Genomic DNA, 18,640 nt, shown 5'->3' with positions numbered 1-18,640 from the left:
CTATTTTAAGCCCTGTAAGCCCCCCCTTAAGCCTTACCAAGTGGTCTAGCGGGTTTTCGGGAAAGGACCAATCTTCCCATGCCTCTGCCCCGTGTAGATCGCTCATAGGAAATGGCTGCCTTGAGCTCCCGTAGTCTCTCGAGACTACGATGGGAGCTCAAGGCAGTTATTTCCTATGAGCGATCTGCAAGATCGCTCCTGCCCCGAAACCCGTTAGACTACCAGGTAAGGCTTAAGGGGGGGCTTACAGGGATTAAAATAGCCGGGGGAAGGGGGGGTTAGGGGCAGAACCGGCCTGACCATTATTCACAGTTCTTTTATATTCGTGGGCCGGCTCTGCCCCTAACCCCCAACCCCCGTGGATACGGAGGGAGAAGTGTAGCTGCTTTGCAGATAGCAATGTAAGTGGAATGTAAGAAATCACTAAAGCTACATAGCCCGGATCCCATGAGTTGTTATAAGATCTCTGAATTGCAGCTCATCCCAAGCATAGCAAAAGAAATACAGGCCAGAAGCCATGTGGAAATAGACCTTTTGTTGGCGGACCAGCTCAACTTGATAGTATGAAAAGAGATGAGCAGCTGAAGTAATGCTCTATAAGACAGAGACCTTTGTAAGTAATAAGCTAAGGCCCGTTTACAGTAGAAGGTATGAAGAACTGATTGGCAGAATGAGAAACAGATTTCAGAAAGAAAACTGGTGACACAATGAATTGATGGAAATGAAAATATAAGACTACCTCTACAACAGTGTATTTCAACCGCTGTTCCGCGGCACACTAGTGTGCCGCGAAATGTTGCCTGGTGTGCCATACGGTCAGGGCCGCCATCAGGGCAGTACCACCAGTCCTGCATTCAGGGGCCCGGAGCTGACAGGGGGCCCGGGCTCCCCCAGGGTCCTAGGCCACAGTCTAGGGAGAGGGGCGGTCCGCCCCACGTGGACAGGAGAGAGCTGGACGGGGGACCCGCGGAGTTCAATACATCTCGAGCCGCGAGGCTCGTCTTCTGTTCCTGCCTGCCCTGCAGCTAACATATAGCCGATCGCAAGCGTTCCCCAAGGTCAGCGCTGACGTCGGAGGGAGGGCTTAAGCAAAGCCTGCCCTCCGACGTCAGCGCTGACGTCTGAGAATACTTCCGTTCGGCTATTTGTGCGCGGCAGGGCAGGCAGAAAGCAGAAGACAAACCTCGCGGCTTGAGCTTCGTTTTGCTGAGAAAGTTGCAAAGATGGGCTGGGAGGCAAACACGGAACACAAAAGGGGGGAGGGAGTGCGTTTTGGACACAAGGCATGAACTTGGGAGAGAGGAAGGGAGGGAAAGAGATGCTGAGGTGGGGGAGGGAATGGGTTTTTGGACACAGAAGGCATGGACTTGGGAGAGAGGAAGGGAGGGAAAGAGATGCTGAGGTGGGGGAGGGAATGAGTGTTTGGACACAGAAGGCATGGACTTTGGAGAGAGGAAGGGAGGGAAAGAGATGGTTGTGTACACGGGGAATAGAAGAAAGGAGAATTTTTGGTCATAGGGAGGGAGTGAGGTACAGATAGTGGCATACCAGGGTGGGGGGGGGGGCGGTCTGCCCCACCCCGGGTTTACGTCCCAAGGGGGTGCACAGCTGGCCACCCTCCAGTGTTGTCCCTAGGCCGGCAAACTGCGGCTCTTTAGCCACTTGAGTGCCACCGCCGCCATCGGGAACAGGCCGGCGCCAAGTTCTCCCTGCTTTTCCCTGTGGGGCCGGCCAACTCTCGCCACTCGCGTCAATTCTGACGTCGGAGAGGACGTTCTGGGCCAGCCAATCGCTGCCTGGCTGGCCTAGAACTCCTCTCCGACGTTAGAATTGATGACGGGTGGCGAGAGTTGGTCGGCCACGCGGGGAAGAGAAGCAGGGAGAACTCGGTGCCGGCCTGTTCCCAATGGCGGCAGTGGCAGCCTATTCCCCAGTGGCGGTGGCAGCATTATAAAATACTTTCTTTGTGTTTATTTGATTCCTATTCAAGAGAATTACTTTATATATAGTCAATATAGGCACAGATTAAATTTTTTAACATTTTCTAATGGTGGTGTGCCTCGTGATTTTTTTCATGAAAAAAGTGTGTCTTTGCCCAAAAAAGGTTGAAAAACACTGCTCTAGAAAAATGCAGAGAAACACCTTATAGTAAAAACAAACAAACAAAAAAAGTGTGTTGGATACCAAGGTATGAAACTGTCACAAAATTCAGTCAGAAGTGGTGAAGATAAAAAGAAAATTCCACTTCCTAAGACAGGAAGTTAATAAGAGCATAGGTAATTGGTTGAAATGGGGGCTGTAGCAGACTGGAGAGAACCACAGTAAGATTCCAAACCAGTAGAGGAGGTTTGAGAAATGATCTGATGTTGACAAGTGCTTTCATAAACTGTCAACTATAAGATGAATAATCGGAACTTGAACAGTGAAATAAACAAGGAAAACACTGAAAACTGTGAGGTGAAGTTTGACTAAAGTGATTTTAAGCCATGAGTTGGATAAGCAGAAAAAATATTCCCAACACTGAAAATATGGAGAATGATAAAGTATCTTGATGATGAATACCATACTACGTTGAAAAACCATATTTTGTTGGAAACAGAGCCATCCAAAAAGATTGTAAAAAGAGCAGAAAGATCAGTGTCAAATGAGGTAATCACAAATAGAAGTGTCAAATGAGACTACTGTAGAATAAGATGTAAAAGAAACTGCATGAGAAGAGAGGGCAAGATCTGGAAGGATATTAGATCCTTAACATAGAACATAAGAACTGCCTTCGGTCCATCAAGTCCGGCGATCTGCACATGCGGAGGCCTAGCCAGGTGTACACATGGCGTAATTTTAGTCACCCACATCCCTCTATGCCTCTCATAAGGAGATGTGCATCTAGTTTGCTTTTAAATCCTAGAACGGTGGATTCCGCAATAACCTCCTCTGGTATTTGTCCTGGACTTGTCCCCCCTTAGCTTCAGTCCATGACCTCTTGTCCGAGTCACAATGGACATTGTAAATAATTTTTTTTCCTGCTCTATTTTGTCGATTCCTTTCAGTATTTTAAAGTCTCGATCATATCCCCTTGCAGTCTCCTTTTCTCAAGGGAGAACAATCCCAGTCTCTTAAGTCGTTCCTCGTATTCCAAGTTCTCCATACCTTTTATTAGCTTCGTTGCTTGGCTCTGCATTCTCTCCAGCAGTTTTATATCCTTCTTTAGGTTGGGAGACCAATGTTGGACACAGTATTCCAAGTGTGGTCTGACCATTGCTCTATAAAGCGGCATTATAACTTTCTCCGATCTACTCGTGATTCCTTTCTTTATCATGCCTAACATTCTATTTGCTTTCTTTGCCGCTGCCACGCATTGTGCCGAAGGTTTCAAGGTTCTATCTATCAGTACACTCAGGTCCTTTTCTTGTTCACTCTTACCCAGAGTTGCCCCTGATATTCTATACTCGTGTTCCTTGTTCTTTCTGCCTAAATGCATTACTTTGCACTTTTCCACATTAAACCTCATCTGCCATTTCTCCGCCCATTTCTCTGATACAAGTCATTTGGAGTTCCTTGCTATCCTTCTGCAATCTGATTGCCCAGCATAGCTTTGTGTCGTCTGCAAACTTGATGATCTCACTGGATGTTCCTTCTAGGTCATTGATGAAAATATTAAATAAGATGGGCCCAAGTTACCAAGCCCTGTCACTTTCTCCCAGTCTGAGACCTTCCCATTTATGCCCACTCTCTGCTTTCTGTTCTCCAGCCATTTGCCTATCCATCTTAGTATATCTCCCTCTATTCCATGGCTTTTAGTTTCCTGAGAAGTCTTTCATATGGAACTTTGTCAAATGCTTTCTGGAAGTCCAAGTATATTATGTCCATCGGTTCTCCACTATCAATTTGTTTGTTCACGGTCTCAAAAAATTGAAGTAAATTTGTCAAACATGATTTCCCTTTCCTGAAGCCATGTTGACTGGCTCTCATCAGGTCATGTATCCAAAGTGCTATCTTTAATCAGTGCTTCAACCATCTTTCCAGGGACAGACGTAAAACTCACTGGTTCTCCTCTTGATCCTTTTTTGAAAATTGGCGTGACGTTCGCTATCTTCCAATCGTCCGGTAACTGTCCAGTTCTAATTGACAGGTTGACAAGTTTTTGCAAAAGCTCTCCGATTTCAACCTTCAGTTCTTTTAAGACTCTCTGGTGAATTCCATCAGGTCCAGGGGATTTTTCGCTTTTAAGATTGTCGATCTGGTAGTATATCTGTTCCAAGTCCACTTCTACTGTGGTGAGGCTGTCCTCTATTACTCCTTTGAACACTTTCACTGCTTCTGGTATTGTTGCGGTGTCCTCCTTCGTAAAGACAGACACAAAGAAGGAATTTAGTCTGTCTGCAATTTGTTTGTCTTCCTTGATGTACCCTTTTCTTCCCTGGTCATCCAGCGGTTCCACCGCCTCTTTTGCATGGTTTTTTTTCCTTTTACGTATCTAAAGAAGGGCTTGAAATTTTTGGCCTCTTGCACTATTTTCTCCTCATAGTCCTTTTTGGCCTCCCTCACCGCCTTGTGACATTTCTTCTGATCATCTTTGTGTTTGTTCCAAGCTTCGGTTGTTTTCATGCGTTTCCATTTTTTTAAAGGAGTCCTTTTCTTTTATGGCTTCCTTCACCTCTCTAGTAAGCCATGCCAGTTCTCCTTTGCCTTTAGTTTTCCTTTCTTTGGAAATCCGCAGAATGTAGAGATTTTGAGCTTCCGTGATAGTATTTTTCAGTAGGGACCATGCCTGATCTACCATTTTAACTTTGTCCATCTTTTTCTTGAGCCGTTGTTTCACCATGGCTCTCATGCTATTGTATCTTCCCTTTTTAAAGTTTAAGGTCGTGGTTAAGGTTTTGGTACGTTTCCCTTTCCCGATGTCAAGTTTAAAGTTGATCATGTTGTGATCGCTCCCAATGGGACCATGACTTCTACTTCTTTTGTCGGTCCCGTAATGCCATTTAGGACCAAGTCCAAGGTGGCGTTTCCTCTCGTCGGCTCTCCCACCATTTGTTCCAGGAAGCAGTCCCCTAGCGCTTCCAGGAACTTGGCCTCCTTGCTGCAGCTAGAGGTTCCCAGATTCCAGTCTATCCCCAGGAAATTGAAGTCTCCCATGATTATTACATTACCTGTCTTACATTCTTGTTTAATTTCCTCTATCATTTCTGAGTCTGTCTCCTCCATCTGTCCTGGGGGTCGATAGTAAAGGCCAATTTTTGTGTCTGTACCATTGTGTCTAGGAATCTTGATCCAGAGGGACTCCAGCTGCTCTGTCCTTTCCGTCGTAGCCTCTCTAACAGTTTCTACTCCATCCTGAACATATAGGGCAATACCTCCACCTTTCTGCCCTACTCTATCTCTTCTGTATAGTCTGTATCCCTGTAGTACTGTGTCCCATTTGTTTTCATCATTCCACCATGTTTCTGTTATGCCAATGATTTCCAGTTCATCGTGTCTTGCTATTGTCTCTAATTCTCCCATTTTGTTTCTCAGACTTCTAGCATTCGTATACATACATTTGAGTTCTCTTTGTGTTACCTTCTTGGACTTTCTAAGCTTAGCAGTCTCTACTGTTTCTTTCACGGTATCCTTTTCTGCTCCTGCATTGTCTCCCTTATTTGCTTTGTGGTCGTCCCCTCCCATGTCTGAGTAGTTGTCCATAGTTTCTTCTTCGGGGCATCCTGTCGCCCGGGCCATTGACTGGTGGTTGACTATCGGCTTTCCCCTGTCCTTTAGCTTAAAGCCTTCTCGATGGCCCTCTTCATGTTGCCTGCCAATACTCTTGCTCCTTCCTTGTTGAGGTGTAGTCCATCCTTTCTGTAGTACTTGCTTTTTCCCCAGAATGCCGTCCAGTTGCGCACGAGGTCAAAGCCTTCCTCTTCGCACCATTGTCTCATCCAGGCGTTGATAGCTTGCAATTCCCCTTGTCTCTTTCCATCCGCTGTTGGTACTGGGAGGATCTCGGAGAAAGCCACCTTCACCTCCCTGATCTTCAGTTTTCTTCCGAGTGAGCAGAGCTGGCCCTTCATCTCTTCCCTGTCATATTTCCGTCCGCTCACATCATTGGTTCCCACATGGATAAGCACAGCAGTGTCCTCTCCCCCTGCGCTATGATCCTGGAGATCCTGTTGGCCACATCCTTCACTCTTGCTCCAGGCAGGCAGGTGACGATTCTATCCTCTCTCCCTCCTGCGGTGTGGCTGTCCACATGACGTATAATGGAGTCTCCTACGATGATCCCCATCTTCTTTATTTGGAGGTTCCTTGGGGGTCGTAAATCCACGTCCATGGTGTAGGGCCAATCTTCTTCCTCCTGCGATACACTTGAAGTTGTTTTCGGCTCTTTGTGTGGGGGGACGTCTTCATGCGTGCTCTCTCTTTCTCCTGGTATGCGGTCGTCCCTATCTCTGCTTCAGTCTCTTCTGAATTTGTAGGGGTGTCTTCTCTCCTCTCGTCCAGGCCATCTTCCTGGGTTGCTCGGGTACAGTTCTCCAGCCCTGGGATCTCCACAAGTTGCTGGTGAGCTTCCTCGATGAATCTTTCTAGCTCCTTGACCTCTTCGTTTGCACTGAACTCCACTAGAAACGTCTCCTGTTCATGGATTCTATCTTCAAAGGTGAGGAATTTTTAGTTCCATCACTGTCTCCTCTAGTAGCCGGACTTGCCGTTTCAAGCTATCCAGCTCCATGCACCGACTGCAAATGTATGCCCGAAACCCCGAAGGGAGGTAGTCATACATATTGCAGCTGGTACAGAAGACTGGAAAGCTCATCTTCTGACTTCCTTGGGATTCCATTTCTTGCTTCCCTTCTGAGTTGTCTGAGTGATTTGTTGTGAACCTTCTGTCTCTGTCAACTGGATGATTTCTGACTTCCTGTCTGTTGTCTTCCTGTTTGTTGTGAGTCTGCTGGTGTTGCTGTGTTGGTACCTGTGAGTGCTTGTTTCCCCTCTAGGTGTGTAGTATGTGAGAATGTGTGCCCTGCTGTATAGCTAGCTAAAACTAGGACTCGTAGCTTTTGTTCTAAGTCGCTCTGCTGCTCTTTCTTAAGGCTCCTTTGCAAAGGCGAGCTTGTGCGTGTGTGTTCTCTTCTGTGCTTGCTACTTCCCTATTAGCTGCTTGCTACTTCCCTATTAGTTTAACCAGTGTTGATTAATGTTGTGTTCTGTGTTGGTTAGTGCTGGTGTCCGCTGTGTCCTCCTTCTGCTCTTCTCTAGTGGCACGTGGTTGTGTGTTCTCTGTACCCTCTGTATGCCTGGTTGTGTGTTGTACCTGCTTTGTCCTCTGCACCTGCTGTGGTCCCCTTTTTACACTCCTTTAAAGTGGCTCATCCCTTCTCAAGGCCCTTTGCAAAGGTGCTCTCGCTAAGGCGAGCACCTTTGATGCTTGCCTTCGACGCGCGCCGAATGGCTGAGTGCCGTTCGCCCCTCCTCTTTTAAGAGGGAGCTTCGATGTCTGATGTCTGGGGTGGGCAGAGCTAACTCACCGATTCCCCTAGTCTCCTGCCTCTTTCTCTTCCCTTCTCAAGCTCTGAATTGCCTCCCTTTCCTTTTGCTTTCTAATTTCTCCCTCTGTGCTGCTCTCTCCTGCTTGCCTTACCCAGCAGCACAGAGAGAAAATGTGGCACAAAACCAAGGAGGTGTGCGTCCACTTGTGTTGCCAAAGAAATCAGTCGAAACACCAGCGCGCCGACAATGGAGGGCAGACAATTCAGCGCAAGACACCAGCGTGCCGCGGGAAAACTTAGTTTTAAAGAGCTCTGAAGTGGGGTGTGAGTGGGGAACCCCCCACTTTACTGCATAGTGTTCACGCTGCTGTCGGGGGGGGGGGGGGCTTAGAACCCTCCATTATAGAAAAAAACGGAACTTTTTCTGATTTTTTTTTAGAAAAGTTCCGTTTTCTCTATAATGTGGGGGTTTGCACCCCCCACAAGGTCAGCGCTAACAGTATGCAGTAAAGTGTGTGTGTGGGGGGGGAGTTCCCCACCCCACACCCCCCATCGGAGCTCTTTGAAAAAAGTTTTCCCGTGGCACACTTGTGTCTTGCGCCGAATTGTCGGCGCGCTGGTGTCTGGCACGCGATTGTCCTGTCACCATTTGGAAAGATTGGACAAAGTAACATGGATGAAAGTGTGTGAAAAGAGGGACCAAAACTGGAGACTATGTAGACGGAAAAACTACTGGGCAGATCAAGAATGAAGTCTTGTGAAGAAATTAATATGGGTTGAAGATGCCATGAGATCCAAGAGTTCCACCAGTTGTCTGGTTGAAATAAACAGAAGATGAAAACTTGACTGGTCCTATCATTGCTGAAGTAGGAAGGACCTGAGTATAATTATGTCGAGCAGGGCTGTTATGAAGTGCAATAGTTGAGAAGTAATTTAAAGAGGTGTTACAGAAGAAAGCCGCCAACCTTTGAAAAAGGCCTACAACAACAAAAAATAACTACCTCTGCACAAGCCGTTGCCATGAACTCTCTTTGACGGAAAAGTTTTTACTTTTTTTAGAAAACCCGTAAAAAATAAAACCGAATTACTAAACTTGAAAGAAAAAACATAGAATAGAAAATAAAAGAAGCGAAGTGGGAATGCAACAAAAAACTGAACAGAGTTCTGTGAAAACAAACAACTGAGGGGCTCAAGCTGGTGTCAGGCGGGAAGGCACTTGCGCAGTGCGGGCAGTTGCAAAATTTTTCAACTTAACAATTCACTTGTCAAACTGTCCATACCAGGCTCTGTGGATGACGTCACCCATATGTGAGAATATGCTGCCTGCTTGTCTTAGGATAAAATCCCAATAAAGAAGCACTACCTTATTAGATTCTCTAGCTGCAGCTATAAAATTTTATAACACATAAGCCTATAAAAAAAACAACAACAAAAACAGGCATATGCCTTTCATAGCTTTCTGACACATCCCTATAAGACATGGGTTTTCTCAACCCCATCTTCAACATACACCAAGCCAGTCTAGATTTCAGGACATCCACAATCAATTGGATGTAAATCTTATATGTATATTCATTGTGGATGTCTTGAAAATCTGAGTGGTGGCTGGGTCCTGAGAACAGTGTTGAAAACCACTTCTATAACGTGATGCCATGTACGTAGACAAGGAGAGTTACATGCATAGACAATCACTACTGAAACTATGTCTTTGCTTTAAAAGGCAGTCAGAAGAATTCCCTTCACATGATCAGCATCGGCTGCTCTGCAACAGCTTGATGAAAACAGCCACCTTGGCACAATGGCAGAAAAATTAGCAACATTTAATACTTTATTTCAAGATTACAAGTCAAAAAAGTATATATGTATATACACGTATATATTTTTTTCTAAACATGGAGCGATCTTAACAAAAATTAGTTCACCTCCCATTAACATGTTTTTTCCATTTAAACAGCTGCAGAGTTTTAATAGAAACATGGCTCTTGGAAAGATGCAACAATGTAGCCAGCAACTGAAAAAAAAACATTTTTTGAAAAATTAGCTGTTCTGTCCAAAGTTCCATCTTTTTGTAGCACTGAGTCACTTGAACATATGTGCTGGCTGGTGCTTTCTTAACAGGAGCTAAAACTGGGCTGCTGGGCCCCAGCTGGTGTTAATTGACAACACTGGGTATATCTTATAAACATGCATGGCTAAAAAGATATAGTATACTTCTGCAGATGTAACAAGATACAAGAGTCCATAACACAAAAATAAACCCAACAGCATTGTTTACAAGGTGATTACATTGCTTTACACTGGTAATCCCTCCCTCCAAGAAAGGAATAATACAAATACACTATAAATGCCACAGAGATACTGAGTCCATGGGGGAGGGTACCTTTCATAAAAGGAATCTTTCTTCAAAAAAGACCTAGAAAAATCTGTTTCAAGTGCCTTATAGCAGCACCAACAGAGCTTTTTGAGAACCCATATTGGAGGGGGACAGGACACCACCTCCTATTGCATTAAGCTAGAATTGAAGGTAAAGCAAGGACCATAAAAAGCAACAATCACTGTTCTCAGGAAGACTAGGACTGTATGTACAAGTGGAGTTTTATGCTTTATGTCACTTAGCTTCTAAAAAAAAAAAAAAAAAAAAACCCACCAGGATTGTTTAAATTTTTTAAAAAAATTCTTGTACCTAACAGATCTGGGTATTCACATACACAGCTCTGAATACCATCTATGAGGGCCAAGAGGACTGGGGCTTCCTCGTGCTGCGTGCAGGGTGATGTGTAACACTATTAGTACACACAATTATATAATAAAATTACTCATTACATTATGCATTCTAAATTGCATAGGCACTGTTAAGTTTACTAATTATGGCTTTTATTGCAAATGTATTTAATTTCCAGTTAAAGCCATGTAAGTGTGTCACATTTTTCAAAGAATGGTTATTGTCATGCATACGCCTGCTTCTGTAATTTCTCTACACACTGAACCAGCCAGCAGAGGGAAAGGCAGGTCTGCATTAACAACTTGGTTCACCCTGCCCTCCAGCAATGTACCCACATTAACAAGCTTTCCACACTCTGAAGCCCCCATCCAAAGTCTGGAGGGTTGTGGAGCAGAACAGGGAAACTGAACGGGCAGCTTTTTTTTTTTTTTTTTCTGAGGCATAGGTTTTACTGTAGGCAGCACTTTTGTTTACTCTCTCACTCCCCTTTCTTTGCAGACCATCACAATGCAAAAACTGAAGGGTGGAGTAGTGACAGGCTATTAAATCTGATCTCTGCATATCCAACATTCTGCCCCACCACCACACCTCTTATGGACCATATATCTCATTTAAAAAAAAAAAAAAAAGGGAATACAAATTTTTCTCCATTAACACTGCAACTTAACAAACGTGACGCGGAAAGCAGGCACTGAAAGCTGGGATGGAAAAACTAACACTGCTCAGCTGGTGGCAACCACCACAAACAATAAGAGAGCTGAAGAATTTACAGCAGTGGGAGTCTAGGGGGCAGCACTACAACAGGGTCTTTCCTAGTTTCAATTTAAAGTAGTAGTCTTTTGTGGAGCTGGTCTGTAGTGTTTAAAGCAGACTGTAGTGTTACCTGTGTAACTCAGAAGGCATTAGAAAGGAGGTTGGTAACATGCTGTGATACTGGAGAGACAGGGAATTCACCCCCACCTTGCTCATACCCTGCACCAAAAGGTCCACAAGCAACTCTGACTAGACACCCAGACTACAGGAGAAACATGTTCCCCTCAAAAAAATTTTTTGTCTTTATGCTCCTGTTATGATGCTCCTTCCTGTAACTGGTAGTAGTTGTGCTGTGTTGTATGGTCCCTTTGTAGAGTTATCGGATATTAGAAAGAAGGAGATGGGCAAACACATTCCTTCCCTGTGGAAGGCAAGGGAAAAGGCTAAGAATGGAGTGGGAGGGCAGAATTTTCTCTCAACATGGTTTTGCTACATCATCACTCCTGTGTATACCACACCTCTTAAGGAATTATCACTTTAACATACTGAAAAGGGCAGTCTTTTTGCCAACTGAAGCACCTCATGTCACACAAATCAATTGATACCAAGCTCTGCAGGACTAGCTTCCCTCTTTGCACCAACCCAGTGCAGTACAGGTAGAGTTCATGGCACCACTTCTGGATTAGGTAGCTAGTGCTGTGTTACAACATGGAATGCAGGATAAAAACTTGGTCTTCTCTTGGTGACTTTTGGTCCTTGTCTGCAGGAGAAGAGGTACAAGGAGGGAGGAGAAGGATGCTTCACTGAGGTAATGGGACCAGCACTTCCACGTAATTGAGGGGGAAGAAACCCGACTGGCCGTTGATCATACCTTCATACCAATTTTCATCAATCTGATTGGTTAGAGTGATTATGTCCCCTTCGTGGAAGCCCAGCTCCCCATCGTTTTCAGGCTCAAAGTCATACAATGCTTTGCAGCAGGGCTGGTCCAAGGCTGCAAGACAAGCAGAGCACAGATCAATCATACTTGGTCAATCATCACATTTGTTCATTCCTGCAACTGACTGCCCAAACCTATATGAGCTTTTCGAGTCTACGCTACTATTTAGAAGTAACATACATTTTAGTTACAGAAGCTCCCATCAGGTAAAGCAAGTTTATGAACACTGCTGTTTTCTGCTCATGTGTAGATGCAAAATGGCATCCTTGGATGGAATGGTGTAGAACTCATCCCTCCCCCACTGGATAAAAGTTACTCATTTACTGCAGGATGAAATCTGACATATGGATGATGGTATTCCAGTGCTGCCCAGCCTACTTTTCTGAAGCTTTTGGAAACATTACACCACACACATCTTTTCACCAGTGAACGTTGAGTGGGATCCTGTCAGTTTATTACAGGGGTGGCCATACTTTTTGGGCTTGCGAGCTTCTTTTAAAATGAACAAGTCAAAATGATCTACCAACAATAAAATTAAAAAAAAAAAATCCAACAAAAAACCCACAAAGCACACTGTACGCAGAGAAAACATTAATTTTTATATTCCGGGGGTTTTTCAAAGAGGTCAAGGCAGATGACTCTATGCATTGTCACCTCAGTAACAACCATACAAAAATAGATAAATATACCCCCCTACCTTTTTACTAAACCACAATAGCAGTTTTTAGCGCAGGGAGCTGTGCTGAATGCCCTGCGCTGCTCTCGACGCTCATAGGCTCCCTGCACTAAAAACTGCTATTGCGGGTTTGTAAAAGGGTGCCATAATGCAAAATATAGACAGCAGATAAAAATTCTCAAAATGGACACATTTTGATCACTAAATTGAAAATAAAATCATTTTCCCTACTTTTGTTGTCTGGTGATTTCATGAGTCTCTGGTTGCACTTTTTTCTGACTGTGCATCCAATATTTCGTCCAACTATGCATCCAATATTTCTTCCCTTCTTTCAGTCTATTGTATGCTTCCTCTCCTCCAGACCTCATTCCCTCCCCCAACTTTTTTCCTCTCTCCCTGCCCCTCCCTGCTCCTTCTTTCTTTGTCTCCCTTTCTTTTTTTCTCTCTCCATGCCCCCTTTCTTTCTTTCTCCCTGCCCTCCCCCAAGCCACTGCCGCCACCATTGGGGAACAGGCCCCCAAGCCACCGCCGCCCCAAGCTCTCCCTGCAGAAGTGTAGGGCCGACCAGCATTCCTCTACCCGATGTCAATTCTGATGTCAGAGAGGAAGTTCTGGGCCAGCCAGGCAGCGATTGGCTGGCCTGGAACTTCCTCTCCGATGGCAGAATTGACATCGGGGAGAGGAAGGCTGATCGGCCCGGTAGATTGCAAAGGCAATGTGAGTCTATCATGGTGGGAAAGATACTCAACAGAAACGCAAAGAAGATGGAGTCCATAGAAAAAGCCTGGTCCCTACTCAAGGGCACGGTGCATGAGGAACAAAACCTGTACATCCCCAGATTCAGGAAGGGGTGCAAAAAAAAAAAAAAAAAAAAAAATAGAACAAAAAACCCAGTGTGGATAACAACTAAAGTGAAAAAGGCGATAAGTGACAAGAAAGCATCGTTCAAAAAATGGAAAAAGGACCGAACAAAGGACAACCAAAAGGAGCACAAAGAACACCAAAGGGAGTGTCACCGTGTGGTTAGGAGAGCTAAAAGAGAATATGAGGAGAGACTGGCGGGGGAAGCAACAAACTTCAAATCGTTCTTCAGGTACGTGAAGGGGAAGCAACCGGCAAGGGAGGAAGTGGGGCCATTGGATGATGGAGACAAAAAGGGAGTGATAAAGGAGGAAAAAGATAGCTGACAGGTTGAATAAGTTCTTCACGTCAGTCTTCACGAGGGAGGACACATCAAATATTCCGGAACCGGAGGACATCGTAAATGGGGAGCGGGATGAAAAGCTGGTCCAACTACAGGTAAGCCAAGAGGATGTCCTCAGGCAGATAGACAGACTAAAGAGCGACAAATCGCCAGGACCGGACAGCATTCACCCAAGGGTATTCAAGGAACTAAGGAACGAAATAGCAGAGCCGCTTCGCCAAATATGTAACCTATCCTTAAAAACTGGAGAGATCCCGGAGGACTGGAAAATAGCAAATGTCACGCCCATCTTCAAGAAGGGTTCAAGGGGGGACCCGGGAAACTACAGGCCGGTGAGCTTGACCTCGGTCCCGGGAAAGATGATGGAAACGCTGATTAAGGACAGCATCTGTGAACACATAGAAAACAATGGACAGCTAAAGTCGAGCCAGCAAGGCTTCTGCAAGGGTAGGTCATGCCTCACAAACTTATTGTACTTCTTTGAGGGGGTAAACAGCCAGGTGGATAAAGGGGAATCCATTGACATCATTTACCTTGACTTCCAAAAAGCCTTCGACAAGGTACCGCACGAACGACTGCTTAAAAAGCTGTGGAAACACGGGGTGCAAGGTGAGGTCCACCGATGGATCAAAAACTGGCTGGCAGGCAGGAAACAAAGGGTTGGAGTAAAAGGCCATTATTCAGACTGGCAATGGGTCACGAGCGGAGTTCCGCAGGGGTCGGTACTGGGACCGCTCCTGTTCAATATATTTATTAATGACCTGGAGGCGGGAACAAAATGTGAGATTAAATTTGCAGATGACACCAAACTCTACCGCAGGGTTGAAACCATGGAAGACTGCAAAGGGACCTAACGACACTAGAAGAATGGGCCAAAAAGTGGCAAATGAGCTTTAACGTAGGGAAATGCAAGGTCATGCATGTAGGGAAAAAGAACCCGATGTTCAGCTACAAAATGGGGGGATCACTGCTAGGGGTAAGTAACCTTGAAAGAGACCTGGGAGTGATGGTAGACACAACTTTGAAGGCGTCGGCACAGTGCGCCACAGCCTCAAGAAAAGCAAACAAAATGTTGGATATCATTAAGAAGGGTATCATGACCAGGATGAAGGAGATCATCCTGCCACTGTATCGTGCAATGGTGCGCCCGCATCTGGAATACTGTGTCCAGTACTGGTCGCCTTACCTCAAAAAGGACATGGCGGTACTTGAGGGAGTCCAGAGAAGAGCAACTAAACTGATAAAGGGTATGGAAAACCTCCCATATACTGACAGACTGAAAAAGCTGGGGCTGCTCTCCCTGGAAAAGCGGAGACTTAGAGGAGACATGATAGAAACCTTCACGATCCTGAAGGGTATAGAAAAGGTAGACAGGGACAGATTTTTCAGATTATGGGGAACCACAAGTACAAGGGGGCACTCGTAGAAATTAAAAGGGGACAGGTTCAGAACAAATGCCAGAAAGTTCTTTTTCACCAGAGGGTGGTGGATACATGGAACGCGCTTCCGGAGGCTGTGATAGGCCGGAGCACGTTACAAGGCTTCAAAGAAGGTTTGGATAGATTCCTAGAGGATAAAGGAATTGAGGGGTACAGATAGGAGTAGAGGTAGGTCATAGGGATAGTCTGGGACCACTGCACAGACAATGGGCCTGATGGGGCCGCCGCGGGAGTGGACCGCTGGGCGAGATAGACCTCTGGTCTGCCTCAGCGGAGGCAACTTCTTATGTTCTTATGGAGCCTGGGATGGGCTCCGTGATCGACTCGCTTTGCCTTCACGATCTACCGGTCGATCATGATCAACGTATTGGGCACCCCTGGTCTATTGTATAGCTGACAGAATTCAACTTTCAGGGGAGGTGGACAGGTACATAAGAATATTCATCCTGCTGGTCCATGGAGAACACCTCTTACAGGTGAATAACTGATGAAAAGCAGGATGATATCCTTACATGTGGAGATAGCGAAGTTACTTACCTGTAACAGGTATTTTTTGAGAACCAGCAGGCTGAATATTCTCACAGCTGTGTAACATCATCCAATGGAGCTTGCTAGTATAAATACATTCAGAAGCTTCTAGCAATCCACAAAAAGAGAAGCAACAACCACTGCACCAAACCAATGTAAGCCTAGACCTTCAAGACAAAAGATAGAGTATACTTTAATGACAACCATATAAAGTGGAACATGAAACCAGACTTGACAGACTGGCAGACTTTCCCTCGACTGGCAGATGGAAAACTGTAATCTCGCTGAGATAGATGTAGATTTAAGACCAGAATCAGAGAGATGAAGGAGATAATCCAGCACAAATTCCAATGACAAGGAAGCTGGATCATGATGATGACAACAATAGAGACTGCACAAAAGGGAGAAAGAAAATCCAACGCAGTCTGCAGTAAACAACAGCAACCAGAAAACAACGAACAGACTGCAGATATTGTACAAGATGCAGGCGTTGTTTATTAGTAAATGCAGTAACATATACAACCTTATAGCCAACCAAGGGACCCGACACGGTCCGTGTTTCGGATAACACGCCTTCCTCAGGGGTCCATGGTGGTTAAGGTATAAAGCAAACTGCATAAAAGATAACAAATACACGCCAATCACGATCAAATGGGATCAAACAAGTCTTACACAATGGCGGAAAGCTGTAATCGCGCTGAGATAGATGTAGATTTAAGACCAGAATCAAAGAGATGAAGGAGATAATCCAGCACCAATTCCAATGACAAGGAAGCTGGATCATGATGATGACGACGACAGAGACACCAGGAAGAAAACCGAGTCCACTTTTGTTGATAACACTGTTGAGTGGCTGGTTTCCTGGAAGCGTCAATAATAGTGCGAACAGGCTGAGATGCAAAGATGTCAGCCTGAGAGATACCAAGCTGTCAGGTGTAATGATTGCAGGTTGGGATGAAGAAGAGCTCCTTGATTCTGTGTAAGCAGAGTAGGAAATATTGGAAGAGGTATGTGTTTCCTGGTGCTGAGTTGAAGTAGAAGGGAGAACCAATGTTGTCTGGGTCACTAAAGAGCTATGAGTATCATGGTGGCTGACTCTTGCTAGAGTTTGAAAAGAGTTTTCAGAATGAGAGTCAAGGTGATATTGTATTGTGCAGAATAGAAGGGGGGGGGGGTCACATAACTAATATGGCCCCCATAACTAATATATATATATATATTAAATACACTTTTAATTAGGGCTTTAAGAGACACTAATATTATAGCTGAATAATAGAAATCCTTCAGTAACTTGTGACAAACAGCAAAGTATAAACAGCAACTAGCAGAGTACACATGTTTCCTTCATAGAGCAAAATATTATGTTTTAATGTCTGAAACAACATGCTGGAGCCATAACATAGCAGGCCCCTGCAAATAAGCTAAAAGTCACACTGACATATTTGTTGCTCGAGTTAGGAGAAATCATGCGATTATAGTACATTGTTTAGCAAATGAGTTTCTGGAAAACATATTTTTCTTCCAGTAGTTGTTTAGACGGTTTAGACTAGAGAAAAACACAGCTGTGTATGAGAACATAGTTTTCTTCCACTTACATAGTTAGGGCAAATATTGATGAATTGATAATTATAGAAAATCATGTGATTGTTTCTGTAAACAAGATATTTGCAATAGAAAGCAAGGGTCAGTGTGACCTCAGTCCACATCCTTCTATGGCTGACAGAGGTGAGACAATAGCATGTGATGAGTTAAGTCATCGTTGCTAAGGAACAAAGTAACCAATAGAATATTACAATTTGTAAATGGATTGTAATTGGACGATGCACCAACTACGTATGTTAATAATGAATTAATTAATGATGTCAATAAAATGGCCAGTCACCTGTATTGGGTAAGCCTTTCTGACGTCCCATTATTTGGGGGATGCAGAAATTCTTCTTAAAGCTTTGACTATTACCTACACTTTTGTGTGGATTTCTTTCTCTGATCTTTCCAGAAATAGAATAAAGAACTGAGGAATATATGAAAGTTTAGGAGGCAGGTAGATAGACTGAGTAGATGGTTATTTCAACCAGTTTGGTGCCGTGCTCTGTTCTATCTCTGGGAAAATCAGGTAAGACCGTAGGTTTTTTTTTTTGCAGCAGCAGCAGCAGCTTGACTGGGAACAGCTGTGGGACATGTTATGTGAAACTGAAATTTGTTTAAAGATATTAGGAAAAGCCAAGGGGTTAGGATGGCTTTGACCGATCGGGAATTGTTAGAGAGAATTATGGTGAATTCTTATGCTCATCTCTTAATAGCACTCATTGTTTTATGTGAGGTTGCTCCTGGACTGCATCTGGGAGAGCTGTTATGGTATCAGTATGAGTGTTGGATAAGACATGACTAGAGAAATTTCTGTTTTACGTGCTGGATTGTTTTTCGGAAGCACTACGAAAAAAAGGGGAGGGGGATTTAAGGTTTTTTTCACTTGTACCGTTGTCAGTACTATGAGGTTTTTTTTTTGTATGACACAGTGCAAATGAAGAACACATGTAAGGGAATGTGACTGATTAGTCGCTGGACGTCCAGGGTTAAAATTCCATGGTCATGACAATATTTGAATACTCAACTTAAATTGCTCTATTTATTTCTCTTATCAAACGCTGAAGATTACACAAGCAAAGTTTCCCAGCTCACAAGTGGTGTGTTCTGATTATGTGATTTGTAACTAAAACACTGTGAATGCTTTGCTCCGTTGAAAGAATGTGAGCTATTTAAAAGATAAAGGAGGTCTACACTGATGCTAGGATTGTCTGTGTTCAGAATTGTAGTTTGATTTGTTTTCAACCAAACAAGAGGAGTGGGAGGGAACGCATATAAGAACAATTGCGTCCAATCCAGAAGAAATGCATCTGCTTACAGGCGGTGAG

General features: G+C 44.5%; 1 protein-coding gene across 2 annotated transcripts in view; it reads right to left on the bottom strand.

The window, feature by feature from the left end:
* Window positions 1–9,265: 9,265 nt before the first annotated feature.
* SH3GL1 (SH3 domain containing GRB2 like 1, endophilin A2) overlaps window positions 9,266–18,640 on the bottom strand; it is a 118,392-nt gene continuing 109,017 nt past the window's right edge. For both annotated transcript variants that reach the window (XM_033954413.1, XM_033954414.1), the window contains exon 10: window positions 9,266–11,935. In XM_033954413.1, the coding sequence (XP_033810304.1) occupies window positions 11,742–11,935 (194 nt within the window). In that variant the 3' untranslated portion in view covers window positions 9,266–11,741. The remainder of the gene's footprint in view (window positions 11,936–18,640) is intronic.

Source organism: Geotrypetes seraphini, chromosome 8 (genome assembly GCF_902459505.1).
Source record: "Geotrypetes seraphini chromosome 8, aGeoSer1.1, whole genome shotgun sequence".
Classification (NCBI taxonomy): domain Eukaryota; kingdom Metazoa; phylum Chordata; class Amphibia; order Gymnophiona; family Dermophiidae; genus Geotrypetes; species Geotrypetes seraphini.
This window is presented reverse-complemented; position numbering and strand designations above follow the sequence as displayed.